Here is an 18,199-nt window from a genome sequence, read left to right on the forward strand (position 1 = left end):
ATGATTGACAGGTGGAAAAAGCAATCCTCTTCTCCCGGTCGGGATCTCCCGGCTTTCCTATTGGTTCCCTCGGGCGAGTTCTTAGCCGAAGCGCCGCCTTCTCTTTTCTTGGTTCTTTAAGCGCAGGTAGGCGGTTTGGGGTGCCCCAAAGCAGGTAAGGAAGAGCAGGCCCCCCTCCATCCTCATCCTCATCCTCCTCATGAGAGGCCAAGAAGGCGATGGAAGTGGCGGGTCTTCGTGCTAAAACCGCTTGGCCTTAACCGGGTCGGTGTGCGGCTTTGCCCTTCTTCCAAGAGCATCTCGGCTGCCTTCGCGGGGGGCCGCGTATAACGCCCGGAGACCCCCGTAAGAGGGGAGGGGGCTGAGGGAGCCAAGGGAAAGGAGGCGGGCAAGGTGGGGCCGATGGAAAACCCACCTGCAGGGATCGGAGCTCCCCCCGGGAGGGATCTAAACCCAGAGCGCCTCGGTCCTGCCTGCAGCTTAGCTCCTGAAGCGGGTTCTTGGTTTATTTTGTAGCATTGATGTATAGTGTATATGTTCCAGGGTATATACAATAATATATGGTTTGCGTGATCTATCTATCTATCTATCTATCTACCTACCTACCTACCTACCTACCTACCTACCTACCTACCTATCTATCTATCTATCATCTATCTCACTCTATCCTTCTCCATCCATCCATCTATCCATCCCTCTCTCTATCCTTATCCATTCATCCGTCCGTCCATCTATCTATCCAGTATGTATAAATATCTTTATATGTATATGCGCACTCATATGCGCACACACTGCAAATCACTTCAGGCTAAACATAAAATGATAACTGTCAACTGTTGGTTTTGCATGTACATTAACTTAAAATAACTAAATCAGAAGCTAGCTATACATACCATATATGCATGTACATATTCCTGTCTGTGTGTACACAAGCTATACAAAATCCAAATTGTTGAAATGGCCACTAAGTAGAAATTTGGCTCTTTCGGTACTTATGTCTTTGTGTGTGAATACATGTAATCACAGCCTGTTAAAATAAGTCAAAAATTTGCTATACATATGTTACCTCTATGTGTGTATGTGTGTGCACACACATAGATATAATCACTGTAAGCAATTGCAACAATAACTAAATCAAATCCTCTTGAAAGGATACAGTAGCCAACCTATATATTGCATAGTCATTTAAACTGTTAAAATGGTAACTATGTCAAAAATTGGCTGGATATACACTACAGATACATATAAACAATCACTAAGGGTCAAACTATAAAAAGGATATCTATAAGGCAAACACGTGTGCAAGTAGAGAATAGATACCATCTGCTGGAGATCATTTGGATTCTTGCTCTGCAGCTTAAAAGGTTTCTTCCATGTGTTTACATGTGTGAATTTAAAAATATTTATATGCTACTTTCTTCCTGAAAGCTTATTTTATTTACTATCTTAATGTTATGTTAATTTTATTCCAGGGAGATCAATCATGTATTGGGTATATTCATATATGTTAAAGATACGTCTTTAAAATGAATGTAATATGCTTAACCTGATTAATTATACACTTGGTAGTTCATTTCCACAACAGGTAATTCTTAGAAAGTTTTAATCATCATTCTTTGCACATCAGTGAACCCTAGTTAAGTCAGCTTATGCTTTAAAGCAGGGGTGTCCAACCTTGGTAACTTTAAGACTTGTGGACTTCAACTCCCAGAATTCCTCAGCCAGCAAAGCTGGCTGAGGAATTCTGGGAGTTGAAGTCCACAAGTCTTAAAGTTACCAAGGTTGGACACCCCTGCTTTAATGCATTGGGCAAATCCTCTGCCCTACCTTGTAAGCAATGGCCTCAAGTCTAGCTGGATTTCTAATGCATTATGTGAGCATATCCATGCAATGTGCTTTGCAACTGAAGTAGCTTGCATTTCTTTTAATCTTCTCCAGACTATATTCCTGGAAATCATTTAGTTTTTGATTCCAGACAACAACATCCAGGTGCTGCCACCTGGTGATTTGGAAAAAGCTTACTGTAATACAATTTGCAGACTGAGGGGGAAAAAAGTAAAATGACAAATCACTTCTGCATTGCTGCAGACAATATATCCAGTAAGTGTTGTGCATGAGGGACCCTTTGCCTTTAGTACTCAACAAAATCAACAAAAGAGTTATAATTAAACCGCGTTGTATACACAAGCCAGTATTCATTTCACAATACTACTCTTAGGTTGGCTAGGATGCGAAATAACAGTTAGCCCAACATCCCTTGGTGAACAGTGTATTTCACTTTCTTTTCCTGATTGTGATAAAACAGTAGTGCTGCTATCTGAGAATATATTTGGTGGAACAAATCTGAATTTTTTTTCATAAAAATATGTAAGAGGACTGAAGTTGCTTAAGGTTGGAAATTCCTTAAGGTTGAGGATTAATGTGCATTTTAACAGCCCAGTTCCAAACTTATACTACATCTTCTCTTCTATTACAGTTGAGCAAACATGCAGTAGGGTCATACTGCCATTCTATGCAGATGTAACATGGAGATAAAGCTGATTAGAAGCAAGATCTATTTATATTAGGCTATGAGGCAATATTTTAGAAGATAAAATTGTTCATTTTTAAATGTAATGAATAATCTAGTGCCTACTGACTTTTATTACTCATAACACTGATGCCCTGGATTGTGTGTTTCTAATCTGTTCCCCTGTTCCCATGATGTTTTAGAATGTGGGGCAGTGAATGAAAGCAAGTAATCTCCTGATATGGAAGCAGCTTTAGTTCTGTTATGTTGGGGGGGGCTTGTATACAAAGGATTATTTATTTTTCTAACCAAATACAAATCTTTGTGCATCACGCAAGCTGAAAATGGAAGTAGACATGCCTGGAAAAAACATTACTTATTCTTGGAATAGTCATCTCAGATCTCTGCAAGAAATATAAATTGATTGTATTACCAATTAATTTTGCACAGTAATTTTATTTTGGAGGTTCTCTGGGGTTAGTGTTCAAAGGCTACAATATTGTGTGACAAGCTGAGACAGATTGCTCTGTAGTTCTTCTCTGTTGAGCTTGCTTGTACCTTGAGCCAGGCACTTTTCTTTTGATCTGGCTTGCTTCACAGAATTGATGTGAAGCAAAATGGAGAAAACATTAAACTTGCACTGGGGTCCTTGGGAGAAATGTGTGATATAAATATTTAGTCTGGTGTTTTTTGTTTTTGCACGAACTTCCAGGATTTTTCCAGATTTGACCAAACCGTCTCCTTCAATAAACAGAGGAGATAACAAAATTAGTTCAAAGGAGAGAGAGGTTTTGTACGGTATAGACGATCAAAGGCTTTCTGACTTTATAAACATTGGCTTTTGAAACCTGATCTTTCTTCCACAGGAGATGCAGTATTCTGCCTTCTTTCATGAGCTGTGACTTACCCTGTCTAAATATCTCTGCACCCGATACAAGTGGAAAGATGTAGCTATTGTGGCTGTTCAGAGTTTAGATCCCTAGATTTGGAAGTTTCATAATCTACACTCTCTGCATAAATGACATATGAAGGAGAATCAAAGATCATCTACCAGGCAGTTCCAGCACAGAAATTGGGAATTTTAAAATTCAGACTTTTTACATGTCCTTCCTTGTATCTGCATTGCTTGCCTTTGGACTTCTGCTGGCCTGAGCTCTGCTGTATAACCTGCCAGTGAGACATTTCAGGTTTTCCTTGGTAGAAATGAGGCGGGATAGACCACAAGAACGGGCAGCTAGCTGGCCAGCAGAGCATATCAAGGTGCTCCTTGCCCTCTGGACTGAGGCAGCGGTCACTCATGACCTTAGCTCCCACGGGAGGAACCGTGCAGTCTATGATGGCATTTCTCAGCGTCTTGCAGAAATGGGCATTTATCGGACTGGGGACCAGTGCCGTGAAAAAATGAAAGGCTTGAAAGTGGCTTACCGCAAGGCTAAGGAAAATAACTCTGTGGGGCGGCCGCCAATCAAGTGTCCCTTCTATGACGAAATTGACCAGATAATGACACAGTACATAAACTGCAGGCCTGGTTTTCCCTCTGAGGTTGGTGAAGGGTCCAGTGTTGCAGTGGACAGACAGGAAGGCCTCTCCATCTCTGAGCCCTGGGGGACCCAATCCAGCATCTCTGAGCGTTGGGGGTCCCAGGCCTCTGGGCATTGGCTGTCCCAGACTGCTGCCTCCGAAAGCCAAGGGACCGATGAATTCAGCTACACCCACGCAGAGGCTCATGAGGCTTTTGGCGAGATCCAAATCATCCCAGTTCAGGTGAAGGAAGAGGAATCGGAAGATGAAATCTCACCGGAGCTGGGTAAACTGTTCATTTCTCCTGGGGAATGTGTCAGTGCAAATCCTCTAGTCTAGAACCATGATGGCGAACCTATGGCACAGGTGCCAGGAGTGGCATGCAGAGCCATTTCTGCTGGCACACAAGAGGTCACCCAGAAGAGCCCCACTGTGCTTGCACCCTCTGCCAGCCAGCTGATTGTCTGGTATCTGCCATGCATGCATGGAGGGAGACATGCTTAGGGGAGATGCATGTGCAGGGAGTGGGGCGTGTGGGAGCGTCACGTGTGTATACGCAAAGGTGCACACATGGTCATGCACGCATGCGCAGAGGAGCAGCACGGGGGGTTGTGTGCACATGCAGACAGGTGCACGGTACGTGCGCATGCAGGGGGCGGGGGAGTCATGCGTGCATTGCATCATGGGTGTGGGCACGTGTGTGTGTGTGTGCACGCACAACTTTTCGGCACGCGACGTGGAAAAGGTTAGCCATCACTGATCTAGAACGATACCTAAGGAGGGGCAGGGAGGAATATGCTGTTAATCATTTTATGAAATATTTGGGTCTTTAGTTTCATAGTTTTATTGGACTTTTGGTCTAAATGTTTTACCTGAACTCCCCTAGAACCACAACTTTCTGTTTCTGGAAATGCATATAATTCTCTATAGCAGGCCAACTTCCACTAGTTGTTGTTGCTTTTACTTGTTTATATCAAGGGTCTTCAAACTTGGCAGGTTTAAGACTTGTAGACTTCAACTCCCTGAATTCCTCCTCTGGCCATGTTAGCTCAGGAATTCTGGGAGTTGAAGTCCACAAGTCTCAAACCAGCCAAGTTTGAAGACCCTTGCTATTGATGATGTTGCACTGCTTGGAGACTATATATATATTTATATACGTATATGGCTCTTCCCTGTTCCTTACTTTATAGATGTGGCCTCTCCTATGCTAATGGAGATCCAACCTCCACCCAGGCAGCTCATCTCCATGCTTGACCAACGTCCCCATCTTCGAACTCGGAAACAAAAGGTTCAGGGGGATGGGCAGTCAAGGGGCGCTGGCCAGAAGTGCAGTCGTTCACATCAGCCGGAGCTGCAGAGAATGCAGAAGCAGGTGGCCCTCCAAGCTGAGGAAAAACAGAGTTTAGCCGAATTCATCCAGCACGACAAGGAGATGCGACGTGAGGATAGGGAGTTCCAAGCCCAGCTCTTTGAGAAACTCTTTCAGAAACAAACTGAGCTGGTCCAGGTGCTAACTCAGCGATCTCCTGCCAGTCCTAGCTCGGCTGCCTGCGCTAATCCCATGCAGACCTTGCAGATGTCCACAAAGAACGGAGCAGGAACAGCCGCTGGGCCTGGCTCGCCCCTACAGGCTTTGTTAGAACAGATAATGCAGTCTGACCTACCGGGCAAGAGTCTAAATAGACTTGCCGTGAAAGAAGCACTGGGAGGAAGAGTTAAGGTGCCTCCGGAAGTGCAGTATTGGACTGCCGAAGAGATCCTGAGGTGGCTCTTGTCTCAGCAGCCTCCTGCAGATCACTGTCAGGAGGTGCTGTCAGGCCCGAGGCTCCCTTGCGTTGCGGGACACCTGGGGGCCCCAGGGAAAGGGGATAACTCAGAGGCACCCCTCTCCGGTGTGAATCCGTTATGTGATTCATACCAGAGTCCTCAGCAGCTCTGCCACAAGGCCCAACAGCTGTGCGCCAGCAATTGTGCTCAAGCACTTGAAACGGACGTCGACTTGGAGAGCCGCCGTCATTCTTTCAGGCAGTTCCAGTACCAGGAGGCCCAGGAACCCCAGGAAGCATACCAGTGCCTGTGGCGGCTTTCCCACCAGTGGCTAAGGCCAGAAGCACGTAGCAAAGAGCAAATCATGGAGCTGCTAGTGGTTGAGCAGTTCCTGAACATACTCCCTAAAGAGATCCAGACCTTGGTACGCGAATGCCAGCCAGAAAACGGCAAGGAAGCTGTGGCCCTGGCAGAGAGATTCCAGCTCCATTTCGAGTCCAAGAGGCAACGGGACCAAGTAAGAGCATGCCGAGAGTGATTTCTGCTTTGGGGTTTGGAGATAGCATTAAAGGAGGAGCGAGGAAATGAAAAAGTCTTATTTCCCCCCCCCACACACACATCTTTCTCCTTGACCGAGAGACTTTTATACATGGAATCTAGGAATTACTGTAGTTATTAGCAAAAGTTTTTAGTTTTTCAGTTGAAAGTGAGATTTAAAGACAAGGGAACAACAAGAAGCACTGCAGGTGGAGGTAGGCTCTTTCCCCAAAAGACGCATTTCCAATTTGCTTGAGCCTTCCTGCTTTGGTAGAAGCTGAAAGGCTACTCAGAGTTTTCTAGACAGTAGAAAATGAATTTTCTTTTTTAAAAAATAAAATAAAATTCTTATGGGTATAAATTGTCCGATTCTGACCAATATTTTCATGTGACTGCAGCAGGATTTGGTTTTGAAGGATATTTAGGATGAGGCAACTGGCAGCAAGTTCAAAATGCTTGTATATTTATCTTCAGCTCACAAAGATAGGGGAAGACTTCTTGACATCTTTGGTGTGGAACTGAGGGCCCTTTTTATTTTAGAAGTGATAAACACAAGAGTGGCGTTCTTATTTTTCAGGTACGTGTTACCTCAGATAACATGGTTGTAGATTCCCCTCAAGAAGACTTGAATGAGGATCAGAGACAACCCTGCATAAAAGACAGTCAAGAAAATCCTAGGAAGGTTGGCTTACTAGGTAAGAATTTGCTTATCAGGTGCAACTGAATCTTCGTTGTGACAAATTTGTTTCTTTGTCTTTTGAGGATTGCTTTCTATTGTTTTCATTTGTTTTACTGCATATCCAGTTAGATTTATTTTCCATTTCTGCTTATATTTGTATGCCATAAACAGCTTTATCCACTTGTGCTCCCTGTATCCTCTCTGGACAATTTCTGTGATTCCTTAGTCAATACAGTCAAATGAAAAAGAATTTTTGGCAATATGCTTCTTAGCATAAAGACTAGCAAATTAGCAAAATCTCTTGGAAGGAAAAACTGGCCAAGAAGGTGATTGGGATCATCAGATGGCAAGGAAGTGAAGTGTTTGCTGAAGAGAGATGGTACAGGCCTCCCAAGTTCAGCTTATGGTCCTCATTCACACATCAGGGCCTGTTGACTTCACTTGACAGTATATTTATAAAGACACTCTGAATAATAATTCTCAGATCGATGCCAGAATTAAAAAGGCATTTAATTGAAGTCTCAAATGTTAAGGCTTCCTAAAATCTAAGCCACTTCTGGAGGGTAACAGAGAGAAGACAACAAACAGAACTCTAGATGATTTCAAATTAATTCAGATTACTTTACAAGTATGTGCATAAGCTCTATTAATGAATTCCATATTGGGTTAACCTTCAGCAAGTCAACCTATCTTGATTTCTTAAGGATGTCTTCAGTTTATCTGTAAAAGAGGAATAATTGTGATCCCTCTCAAAGTTTTTATGAAAGGAAAGCTATCAAGTACCTTTCATATTCTAATATTCATATTTGCAGCTAAAACAAAAACTTACTCTGTAAGACGTGAGTGGAATCCCACCATCTATGGGCCTGGAACCCAAATCTTATGATTCCCAGCCTAGGGCCTTAACCACGAGCCCATCTGTTATTTTTGTATCTTGGCAGGTCTCTCAAGGTAAACTTATTCTCCATCTTCAGGTACAGAAACACATCTCCAGCTGAGGAAGAGAGCCAGATCAGATCCAAGGAAGCAGATTGTGCCCAAACAGGATGGAGAACACGGTGTGGCAGCAGCCAAGCAGGTGAAGTTGAACAACAGCATAGAAGAGCAAGAAGTGGCTGAAACTAGAAAGAAAGCAAAAGAAATGCCCACCTCTGTGCCTGGAAAGCAAGCTGGGAAAGCCAAAGGGCGGGGAAGATCTGCTCCCGGTTATAACGTGGCTGGGGAACACCAGGCAGAAGGGGAAGCTAAGACGAAAAGCAGTAGCCGAGTTTCAGAAGCTGTGAATGGGACTCTGCATGAGCAGAAAGCATCGACTAGTCTTGGGTCATCTCAGCTGGCTTTTGACAAGGATGCAACCGAGGCCAGCCCCCAACCAGGCCACGACGGTCATGGGTCTCCTGACATAGACAGACCTTCATTTAGTGACAGCATTGACATTTTACTGGATTCTCCGTGGAGTGGAAATGGTAGTGGTGACACAGCCCTTCAAGACGGGGGCCCCGGTTCCAGGATGCTACCCCCTTGTGTAGGCTGTACCGTGTTGAAGGCTGAGTTGGATACCGTCCGTGAGGAGCTCCGATTAACCCAAGGTAACTCTAGAAGCAGAAACGAGGAGGTCTCTTCACATAGTGACATCAATTTCCTTGTTGTCCTTCATGTGTTGCGAGAATTTGTATCTTGCCAGTATACTTGTACAACTGCCTTGCCGTTGGTTCCGCTTAATATTTATTTATTGCTGAACACAGTGCTGACCACAACACAGTACATAAATCACTTCGATCCTTCCCAGAATAATTTCTTGGCTGTTGATTAAGTCTACTTGTCATTGAAAACAGCATCCCCCGTAGCCAATCTCACTTTTCAATTTGTCATAATATAAGAGCGCTCACCAGGAAAATGTAGTGTTGATATTCGGTGGGGAATGCTTTTAACTGGCATCTGAGCTAAAAGCAGCCTTAAATAAGTATTTCATTTGGAAAGATAGGATATCAATGAATTAAATAAGAATTAAAATGAACACAGCTTAAAGGCACCAGTAAAGAACTTGATGAAGGGACTAAAGATGGAATTAGAATTGGCAGCAAATACTTGCTTTGAAACAATTATCCATAATACCGGGGTTGATTTCTAAAGTAAACTAAGGTGAAAAGACGTATCTCAAGGTATTTTATTTCATGGTACTTTATTAAGAAGGCAAGAATGAAGGTGCCAACTGCTAAGAAGTTCCCCTCCTGAAGCATTTTGTGATACTTATTTTCGATTTGTTGTTGTTCGTTTCTATGCAGCTTCGACACTGTATGGGTTGAGTGGCACCCCTTTGCAGGACTTATCAGAGGCTCTTGGGACTGTGGTACGGGTCCTGAACAACACAAAATCTTTGCCAGGAACAAACATACCACAGAACATTGCTGAAATCCCTAGTAGGCCAGCATGGCGAGAAAGAAATGTAAGTCTCCCCTTTTACTACTGTTCGTTTGTATTAAGGCATGTTTTCTTTCATATTATCTGGGTTTTATTTTTCTTTCTTTTAAAACGGAGATCCTGCCATGAGCCTCATATTGAGTACTGTTAAAACAGAGAAAGTATCAAGGATTTTTAAAAAGGCAAACAGTCATCCTAAAATATTTGACCTTGCTGTTTGGAATATATGGTGGAATTTACAGTTTTCCCATTAATCCAAAGCAGTTGCCTGTTTTCCAAAGTGATAGCATGGAAAGTTCTCTTCTTCAATTAGGGAAGGTCTACAACGCAGTGTCATTGCAAATTTGGATTGCTGTAGATGGCTTCTATCCTGGTGACTGGTTGAGAAGACAGTCTTGGAACGGAGAATTAAAGTTCCATTCTCAACAAAATTCACTAGGTCAGACTGTAAAACTTAACCAGATGGAAGATATTTTGAACATCACACAGGGTATGGAGAAGCTAGTAAAGAATTATTTCTACTGGTGTGGGAAGATTTCCCATCGGAATTTTTTTTTTTTAAATGGATGGGTAGTTTGATGGTTAGTTATTGTACCTTCCATGATGTAATCCATCTAAATATGTGGTCTTTCCACTTTTTGATGCACATTTGTGCCCCATTATATGTAAACAAAAGTGAGCAACATCTGCTTATCTGGCATTTTTCTTCCAATCTATCATCTTAACTTATGAAACTTTTTATGAATGAATCTCTTTTTTTTCTTAATGAGATATCTGGCCTTGATTAGAAATCAAGCCAGTTTTAATGTTAAATTGTTTGCCATGTGTTCATTCTCTGAATATAAAATGCTCAATATGTTTTGATCCAATACTAACAGTGTTTTATCTTTCCTGTAGCATCTTTGAATCCTTGCATGGACTGAATGTACATCCCCCACCCCCAGTCAAGAAATTCAGCAGCAATATTAGAAGCGCCTGATTTAAAAGGAGAGTGAAAAGCACCCTTTGCTTGATTGCCTGAGACTTTCAACAATCCCTGCCCGTGATTCCCTATTCCTTCCTCATCCTGTTGGATTGCTTAGACTACCGCAGGCTCTGATCCAGATGCTCTTTCCCTGCTATGGTGCAAATGTTGTCATTCCTTTACCTTTTTACTGTTACCCTTGTTTTTATTTTATTTTTTATACTGTAGTAATCTCTTTCTTCCCTTTCCTGCTTGAGTTTAAATAAAGCAACTGGGAATGATTTATTGTACTCTTTATGGGCAATAAATAGCATGTGCATTGACCCAATTAGAATAGAAGTCTGCAAAGAGAAAGCCTCCTTTTAATCCACAAGAAATCAAAGCTCCTGTTTTGGAAAGCAAGCCATGGTTTTGGAAGGAATTGTTAGCCCAGATGCAAGCCTTGAGGTATTCTAGATCCAGCCTGATTTCATGATGAACATTATATTCTCTCTTAATATATTCACAAGTACAATAATTACAGATCTTGACAGATTCCCAACATCGGCTGCATAAGTGAATATAGTGTTGATCAGCGTAAGAAAAACATTACCACCATAAACACAACAGGAATTTTTTTGTAAGAAATGTAAGTTTCTTTTCTAAAGAATTTCAAATACTTGACACTGGAGAGAATGGAAAAGATAAGCTAAGGGAAAATTAATAACGTGACACATACACATGTACACACGTATGTATATAGAGGTAGCCCTCAATTTATAATCATTTGTTTAGTGACTGAAGTTGCAACTGCATTGAAAAAAGTGACTTAAGATGAATCCTCACACTTAATAACTGTTTCCACCTTCCTGTGGTTACATGATCCAAAGTTGGGTAACCTTGGCAACTGGCAAGTATTTAAGGCTGTCGGAATGTCCTGGGATCGTGTGATCATAATTTGTGACCTTCCTAGCCAGTTTCCAACAAGCAAAGTGAATACATTACAATGATTCATTAAATAAGTCATAAAATTTGGCACAACTCACCGAACCACCGTCTCGCTTAGCAGCAAATGTTCGGCTCCCAATTGTGGTTCTACATCAAGGACTACCTATATACATATAACATATCACTCTGATCGAAGAAGTTAATCACTGTTAGTCTGCTCAGAACAAATGCTACTTACTTTATGTACTTCATTCCAGATTAGATCATTTGGTTGTTGTCCCCAAAGAATCTCCCTCATATTCAGTTATTGGGAGTATTGAATGTGGGTTTTTTTCCCCTTACCCTATAATTTAACATCCTCAAGTTGAGGCAGGAGGTAGGATGAGAAAAAGCAGGGGTTGAAGTTGGAATTAATTCATGTTCCCTCATTCAAAACTGTCCAAAAGATAAATGAAGATGTGTTAACCAGACTAGTTCTGAAGAGGTTTGTGCAATTAAAGCAACATCAGTTAATCTAATTAAAACAAATCACAATTCACACAGCTCCAGAGATCTACTTGAAACTTAAGCACCATGGTCAAATTCAGATGCTTGACAACTGCTTCATATTTATGACCGTTGCTGTGTCCCAGAGTCACGTGATTCCCCTTTTGCGACCTACTGACCAGCAGAGTCAACGGGGGAAGCCAAATTCATTTAACAACCAGATTACTAACTAATCAACTGCAGGGATTCCCTTAACAACCAACGCGACAAAGGTCGTAAAATGGGTCAAAACTCACTTAACAAATGTCTCACTTAGCAACCGACAATTGTCTCAGTTACCTGTATAGCAAGGCGGGGCTCATCCTTGGCATTTTTGCATCCCTTTGAGTCCTTTGTTTACCCACGTGAATTTATTAATCCTTGTGGGGGACTATTTATCAACATTTAAACAAGAAGGGATTTCACACAACAACACCAGGAGTGTTCAAGAGTTTCCAGTGACATATGTAGGCATTGGATACATCAGAGACAGGAGACCAACCCAGATCCCAGAGGAGAAGTGAGGAGAGACTAGACTAGACTAGACTAGACTAGACTAGAATAGAACAGAACAGAACAGAACAACAGAATAGAATAGAACAGAAAATATGGAATGGAATAGAATAGAATAAGAAAGGAATAGAAATAGAAAAATAGAACAGAATGGAATAAAATAGAAATAGAAGAGAAGAGAATAAGAGAAGAGAGAAAAGAACAGAACAGAAGAATAGAATAGAAAAGAAGAATAGAATAGAATAGAATAGAATAGAATAGAATAGAATAGAGAAGAGGAGAAGAGAAGAGAGAAGAATAGAATAGAATACAATAGGAATAGAATAGCAGAGTTGGAAGGATCCCTGGAGGTCTTCTAGTCCAACCTTGGTTTAAAAAAAAAAAAAACTTGTCGCCTAACGCGGCTGCCTATGAAAATACGTGATCCTTTCTGCCTACGGTTGACCATCCTCGGAAGCGGTTTCTCAACGACGCGCCAACGACTCCCGGGGGTGGGTGGGGGAACTTTTCTACACTTTATAGCTCTACTTTCTCCCCCTTTTAAACCGCCAACGTCCCTCGGGCCGGAAGCCAATCGGGGAACTTCCGGAGGCGGGTTCCAGCGGCTAAAAGCGGGCCTGGCCTGGGTGCAGGTTGGTGGCGGTGTTGTCCGCTCTTTTCTCCTCGGTACTTGGCGGGACAACCGCGCCCGGCCCAGGGCCGGTCGAGGGAGGCGGTGAATCTGAACGAAGGCGGCGCTCCCGGAGAGAAGGCCCTTCGCTCGGTTCCCGCGCGAGAAGCCGGGGGGGGGGGCGCGCTATAAAGCCCCCGCGGCTTTGCGTGGCGCTTCTCCCGGCCGCCTCGGGAGTGGCGGGGGGGAGAAAGAGACCAGCCGCTCCGGCCGAAGGTTCAGGCCAAAGCATCGCTTGCTTTGCTCTCCCGCCACCGCTCTTGCAAATTTCGCTGCCTTTTTCTCTTCCCGAGAGGGGAAAGGCTGGCTTGCGCCCCATCCTGTGGCGGAAAGCAAAGGGTTTCCTGCGAGCTCGGCGTTTAGCATGGCCGGGAACGGGGGAGAGACAGAAATCCTTTCGGATCTCGCCTGCGAAGTGTTTCTCATGAAAACGTGGGGCCTTGCGGGGGAAATAGTTGCCTCCAAGAACGGGTGGGCCGTGCACTGGCTTTCTTTTTTTCCCCCTCTCTTTCAAACTTAATTGTTACTTATTTCAGTACAGGTGGTCCTTGACTTACAACCGTTCGCCTAGTGACCAAAGCTACAACAGCACTGGAAAAAAAAGGACTTGGGGCTGTTCCCCGCCCCCAGTTAACAACCATTGCATCAACTCCAAGATCGTTGTGTGGTCAAAATTCAGATGCTTGGCCCCTGGTTCATACTTACGACCATCGCAATGTCTCCTAGGGCCGTGTGATCCCCTTTTGCAGCCTTCTGAGCAGCAGAGTCAATGGGGGAGCCAGATTCACTTAACAACCAGGTCTCTGGTCTAAGACTAATAAACGGATTGACTTAATCACAGTGTTACTAACTTGCCAGCTGAAGGAATTCACGGAGCAACTGCACTGAAAAATATCGTAAAATGGAACGAAATTCACTTTAAAAATGTCTCACTTAACCACAGAAATGTTAGGCTCAATTGTGGTTGTAACTCGAGGACTACCTGTACTGTATCTTGGAGCCATAAGGATATGCTCCTTTGGGGAGTTTTTGAACTCCTGGGAGAAATTCACCAAAATGTTATTGGGATTTTTAAAAAACATATTTAAAAATAATGCATAACAAAAAGGCAGCCTTTCTGCAAAGTGTATTCCCACTATCTAATGAAAGGCCTGTTAACAAAATTATATGTTAACAGGCCTTTCATTAGATAGTGGAATACACTTAGTTCCACATAACATGCTCTTTGCATACCTGTCATTTCCCTCCTTTGGTACCTAGTTGCCCCCTGGGGAATCAGATGTTTTGTGAAGTGACAAGGAAAGAAGTTGCATTGGTTGGCATTTGTTCCCAAGTGTGTGTTTACATGTTGGTTTGCTTTTTAAAATACAGATTAAAGGGAGGCGGATATAGTGAAGCAGCAGTAATCCACAGCAGTAGAAAAATGTAAGTAGCTGCAAAGAAGGCTAACCTGTTTTCAGCATAGTTTTACAGTGTCTAGACTCTAATTGTACACCTAACACACCTACTTCACAGAATATTTGTCATCTTTAGCAACAGTTAAAACCTCTCTTCATTATTTCCTCTTCTTTTTCTCATTAACATTTTAACTAGTAGTGCTAGGGGTTCCCTGGGATCCACATTTTGGGGGGGGGTACCTGTTGTCCACACTTCTGAGCCCGATTCTGCTCAATTTTTTAATGAATGTCTACACAGAAGTCTTTAGAGTTAATCTTGAATGTTTACCACGTTTTTTCTCTCTCTTTTTGACATCTCTTGTTATAGAACTTTCCCAGGGGGGAAAAAAAGCTGCAACGCCTGTGGGCAGCCAGTGAAGAATGGCCAATAAGATTCAAGCACCATTCCTGGATGGCTCCTGTTCTGACCCTGCGGAAGATAGGGACTCGGAGGGTGGCATTGTGACTAAACATCAGGACTCTGGTAGCGATCAGAGCGAGCCTAAGATGGTTGCCAAATGTTTGGGTGAGGATGCTGAACCTTTGGAAATGCCAGCAGAGCCTGCTGTTCCATGCCAAGTCACAAAAATGAAAGTGAAACATGAAGAGGAGCCAAAAACGGAGGCAGCCTTGGTGCCACCTCCAGTGGAGGTAGCTGCTGCTGTTCCAGTGCCACCCTTGAACGAAGGGAAGGGAGCAAAACGGATGATGGAAGATGATGCCGAAGCTTTTAAAGAAATGCCTGATGTTTGCCAGGAAGCCAGAGAGCCAAGAAGGGCTATGCTGCTGCCTGACCTCTTTGGAGAAGCCCAGGAAGCACACAGCAGTTTGGATGTCAGCCGGGCAGGGGGCTGCACAAAGGTGGAACAGGCTATTCCGTGCTTGTCCAACACAGTCTCAGAAAATCAGCGCAAACGCTTTCGGGGTTTCGCCTATAAAGAGACTGAAGGTCCCCAAGTGGCTTATGAGCGGCTCCAGGAATTGTTGTTCCAGTGGTTGAAACCAGAGGCCCGCAGCAAAGAAGAAATAGTTGAGCAGCTAGTCCTCGAGCAGTTCCTGAACCTCCTCCCTGATGATGTCCAGAAATGGGTCCGGGAGCGTCATCCAGAAAATGGGGATGAAGCTGTCGCCTTGGCAGAAGACTACCAGTTTCTGCATCCTGAGCCTGGACGGCAGCCCTATCCGGAGAGAGCAAGGCAGCGGGCTTCAGCAAGAAGTTGGCTACGCTGAAGTCTCAGGAATAGGCAGGCAGGCAGGGCTATTTGTAAGGGAAGGGACCCTTAGGGGTAGGAAGTCTGGTCAGCTGATGGCTGCCCTGCTCAGACGTTTGCTACTACTCAAAGCTAAAGAGACATGATTTCTGGCAGCTATTGTATTTCTTGTATACCAAGTTCTATAGGTGATGCTTTGCATGACAATAAAAGGCTGATCTATTTGAAAATGTACTTCCTCATATTCAGCTTTTGCTTATAGGTTGCCTTTTTTCACCATGTATTATTGAAACATAAAGGCCACCGATAATGTCACAGATCTCTGTTAATTATGGTTTTCGAAGCCTGAGAGTCTCGGAAGCATTGGTAGACGTCTGTAATAGGTCTTAGACTGTGGTTTCAACCATCATTTAGCCTATATTGTGAAAACAGTGTAGGAGAACCAGGCTAGAAGGTTGCCTTATCTTATGGGCAGGGATTGCTTCTTAAGTTGATGGGATTGGCTTGATCACTAGTCTGTCTCTGGTGGCAGATTTGGAGAGGGGAAATGCACCACCTTTTTGAAGTAAAGGACAGCATTTGAGTGCAGGGACCAGGATTAAAAATTGTTCCAACTTAAATGTCATTAAAATTAAATTAGTAAGTTAATATGGTTCTTCCCCATGTCAGCAAATAACTAGCAACCAGTAATGGCTTATAGCAATAGCACTTATATGCTACTTCATGGTACTTTACAGCACTCTTTAAGCAATTTATGCAATCAACCTATTGCCCCCAACAATCTGGATCCTCATTTTACCGACCTCAGAAGGATGGAAAGCTGGGTCCACCTTGAGCTGCTCAGGATGGAACTCCTGGCAATTAGCAGAATTAGCCTGTAATACTGCATTCTGACCATTGTGCCACCACGGTCTCACATACAGCCTTGAAATCTCAGGTTGTACACCATTGCATTAAAGGGTAGCCCATGGTTAAATATTCTGCTATTTCCTTTGGGTTTACCGCTCAAGTTGTTTACTTCCCGCTGCCCTTCTAAAAACCCCACATGAGACCAGAAATGAAAACTTTACAGGCGTGTTCAGATTTGTGTTTTTTATTTTTCCTTACAGCTGAGGAGATTCAAAAGACCTAGTAGTCTACTGAGCTGAAGAATTTTGGAGTCCCAAAACAACCTCATCTTTGCCAAGTTTGAAAATGTCTTTTTAAGCCTTTCCCTTCCTCCCAGGGAAAGCCTCGCCTGATGGGTACCTAGGGCTTGCGTCTGTGCATTGTGCAGCACAGGGATCAATTGGGGTGGGGACAAAAGGAGTAGTGTGTGTGAAAGGGGAAAGACTAAGGTAGGTACTTGAGAGCCCTCTGAAGCAACTCAGAAGAAAGGCATCCCCCCCACCCCCCCAAAATACACTCCTTGGCTAGGGTTGATCTGATGTGTCCGAGCCAGCTTTTGCATTGTTCTGCTGGGCCTTTTCACGTGTGCTTTGACTAGATCTTGTGGGGAGCCCCCCAAAGAGACTTGCCGTGAAACACGAAACCAGCACAAGGATTTTTAGCAGCAGCCCATACAATAAAATACCAATCTAGGAATCTCTTCTTGGAGATTCCCAAAAAAGGCTGATTATTTGCTAGGAAAACACAATAGTCTAATTGGAAGAGCAACCTTTTGTGAGGTTTGTGTAATGTTCTTGTCAATGGCTTCTTAGACGAAATGTAAAGCATACCATTCTGATGTACAAGTTGGATAAATCGTCTGGTGGGCAGGCTGTGGATTGCATGTTATAACCCTTTAAACGCATCAGACTTTTCTCAGTGGATTGGAGGGTGTTGGTTAGAAAAATTTGTAGCTGGCTTTCCCCCTGCCCCCCTTCTGATCTCATCAGAACTATACAACATTTGGGAGTCCTAACACAATGTAGTCTACATTCTTCTCTTGTAAAAAAAAGACTAGATTTTTAGCCATGCTTTTATTTGATATAAATGAATTTGGGGGGTGGGTGGGTGTATTTTTGGATGGATGCAAGAAAGACTTTCTTACACATTGACTGAAGATACCATCTATTCATATTCCTCAGAGGTTCTATTTTTTTCGTATGAGTCTTGCTAAAAAATTTTAAAAACGGGAAGAATGCATTGTTCTTAACCCGCTGAATTCAATAGTATGTGACATACTGATAGTCATCTTGGATAGATTTTTGACTCAGTGAGGACAGGAGCAATGAGAGCTATTAATCCTGGGCACTTCCAAGCTGGGGGAGGTGTAGTCCAAGTACCAGGTGCAGTCATTTCTTGCTTGGGAATACTCCAGCAGTATCTAATGGGCATTGTGAGAAGCAAACTCTTAGATCAAGATAGGTTCTGGCCAATATAGCAGAATGTATTTATACATTCTTATCTAAGGCAAGGATGAGGAGACATCAAATACATGACTGGGAAATAATTGTATTTATATTTTTAATTAACATTTCATGCGAATAAAATTATGTCAAACTGAGTGTCTGGCCTAGCTCCAAGAAAGCTGCATT

The 18,199-nt window shown here is 43.2% G+C and overlaps 2 protein-coding genes across 12 annotated transcripts; both read left to right on the forward strand.

Moving 5' to 3' along the window:
- Window positions 1–84: 84 nt before the first annotated feature.
- On the forward strand, window positions 85–10,679 carry LOC113448243 (uncharacterized). 3 transcript variants are annotated; one of them, XM_087939940.1, is made up of 7 exons: window positions 85–154; window positions 3,222–4,316; window positions 5,221–6,314; window positions 6,912–7,029; window positions 7,988–8,602; window positions 9,299–9,459; window positions 10,332–10,679. In XM_087939940.1, exons 2-7 carry the CDS (start codon window positions 3,713–3,715, stop codon window positions 10,338–10,340), a joined length of 2,601 nt encoding a protein of 866 aa, XP_087796066.1. In that variant the 5' UTR covers window positions 85–154; window positions 3,222–3,712; the 3' UTR covers window positions 10,341–10,679. The 3 variants fall into 3 exon arrangements, with proteins under 3 accessions (XP_087796066.1, XP_026574639.1, XP_087796067.1); XM_026718854.2 differs by having other exon boundaries at window positions 3,376–4,316; XM_087939941.1 differs by having other exon boundaries at window positions 90–126; window positions 3,376–4,316.
- Window positions 10,680–12,776: 2,097 nt separating this feature from the next.
- LOC113448205 (uncharacterized) lies at window positions 12,777–15,910 on the forward strand. 9 transcript variants are annotated; one of them, XM_026718808.2, is made up of 3 exons: window positions 12,934–12,995; window positions 14,405–14,458; window positions 14,798–15,910. In XM_026718808.2, exon 3 carries the CDS (start codon window positions 14,851–14,853, stop codon window positions 15,697–15,699), a length of 849 nt encoding a protein of 282 aa, XP_026574593.1. In that variant the 5' UTR covers window positions 12,934–12,995; window positions 14,405–14,458; window positions 14,798–14,850; the 3' UTR covers window positions 15,700–15,910. The 9 variants fall into 9 exon arrangements, with proteins under 9 accessions (XP_026574597.1, XP_087796094.1, XP_026574593.1 ...); XM_087939963.1 differs by having other exon boundaries at window positions 12,962–13,029; XM_087939964.1 differs by having other exon boundaries at window positions 12,977–13,504.
- Window positions 15,911–18,199: the final 2,289 nt, after the last annotated feature.

The sequence above is a fragment of the Pseudonaja textilis genome, chromosome 10, assembly GCF_049901715.1.
Source record: "Pseudonaja textilis isolate UNSWEBS1 chromosome 10, rPseTex1.2, whole genome shotgun sequence".
In the NCBI taxonomy this organism is placed as follows: Eukaryota; Metazoa; Chordata; class Lepidosauria; order Squamata; family Elapidae; genus Pseudonaja; species Pseudonaja textilis.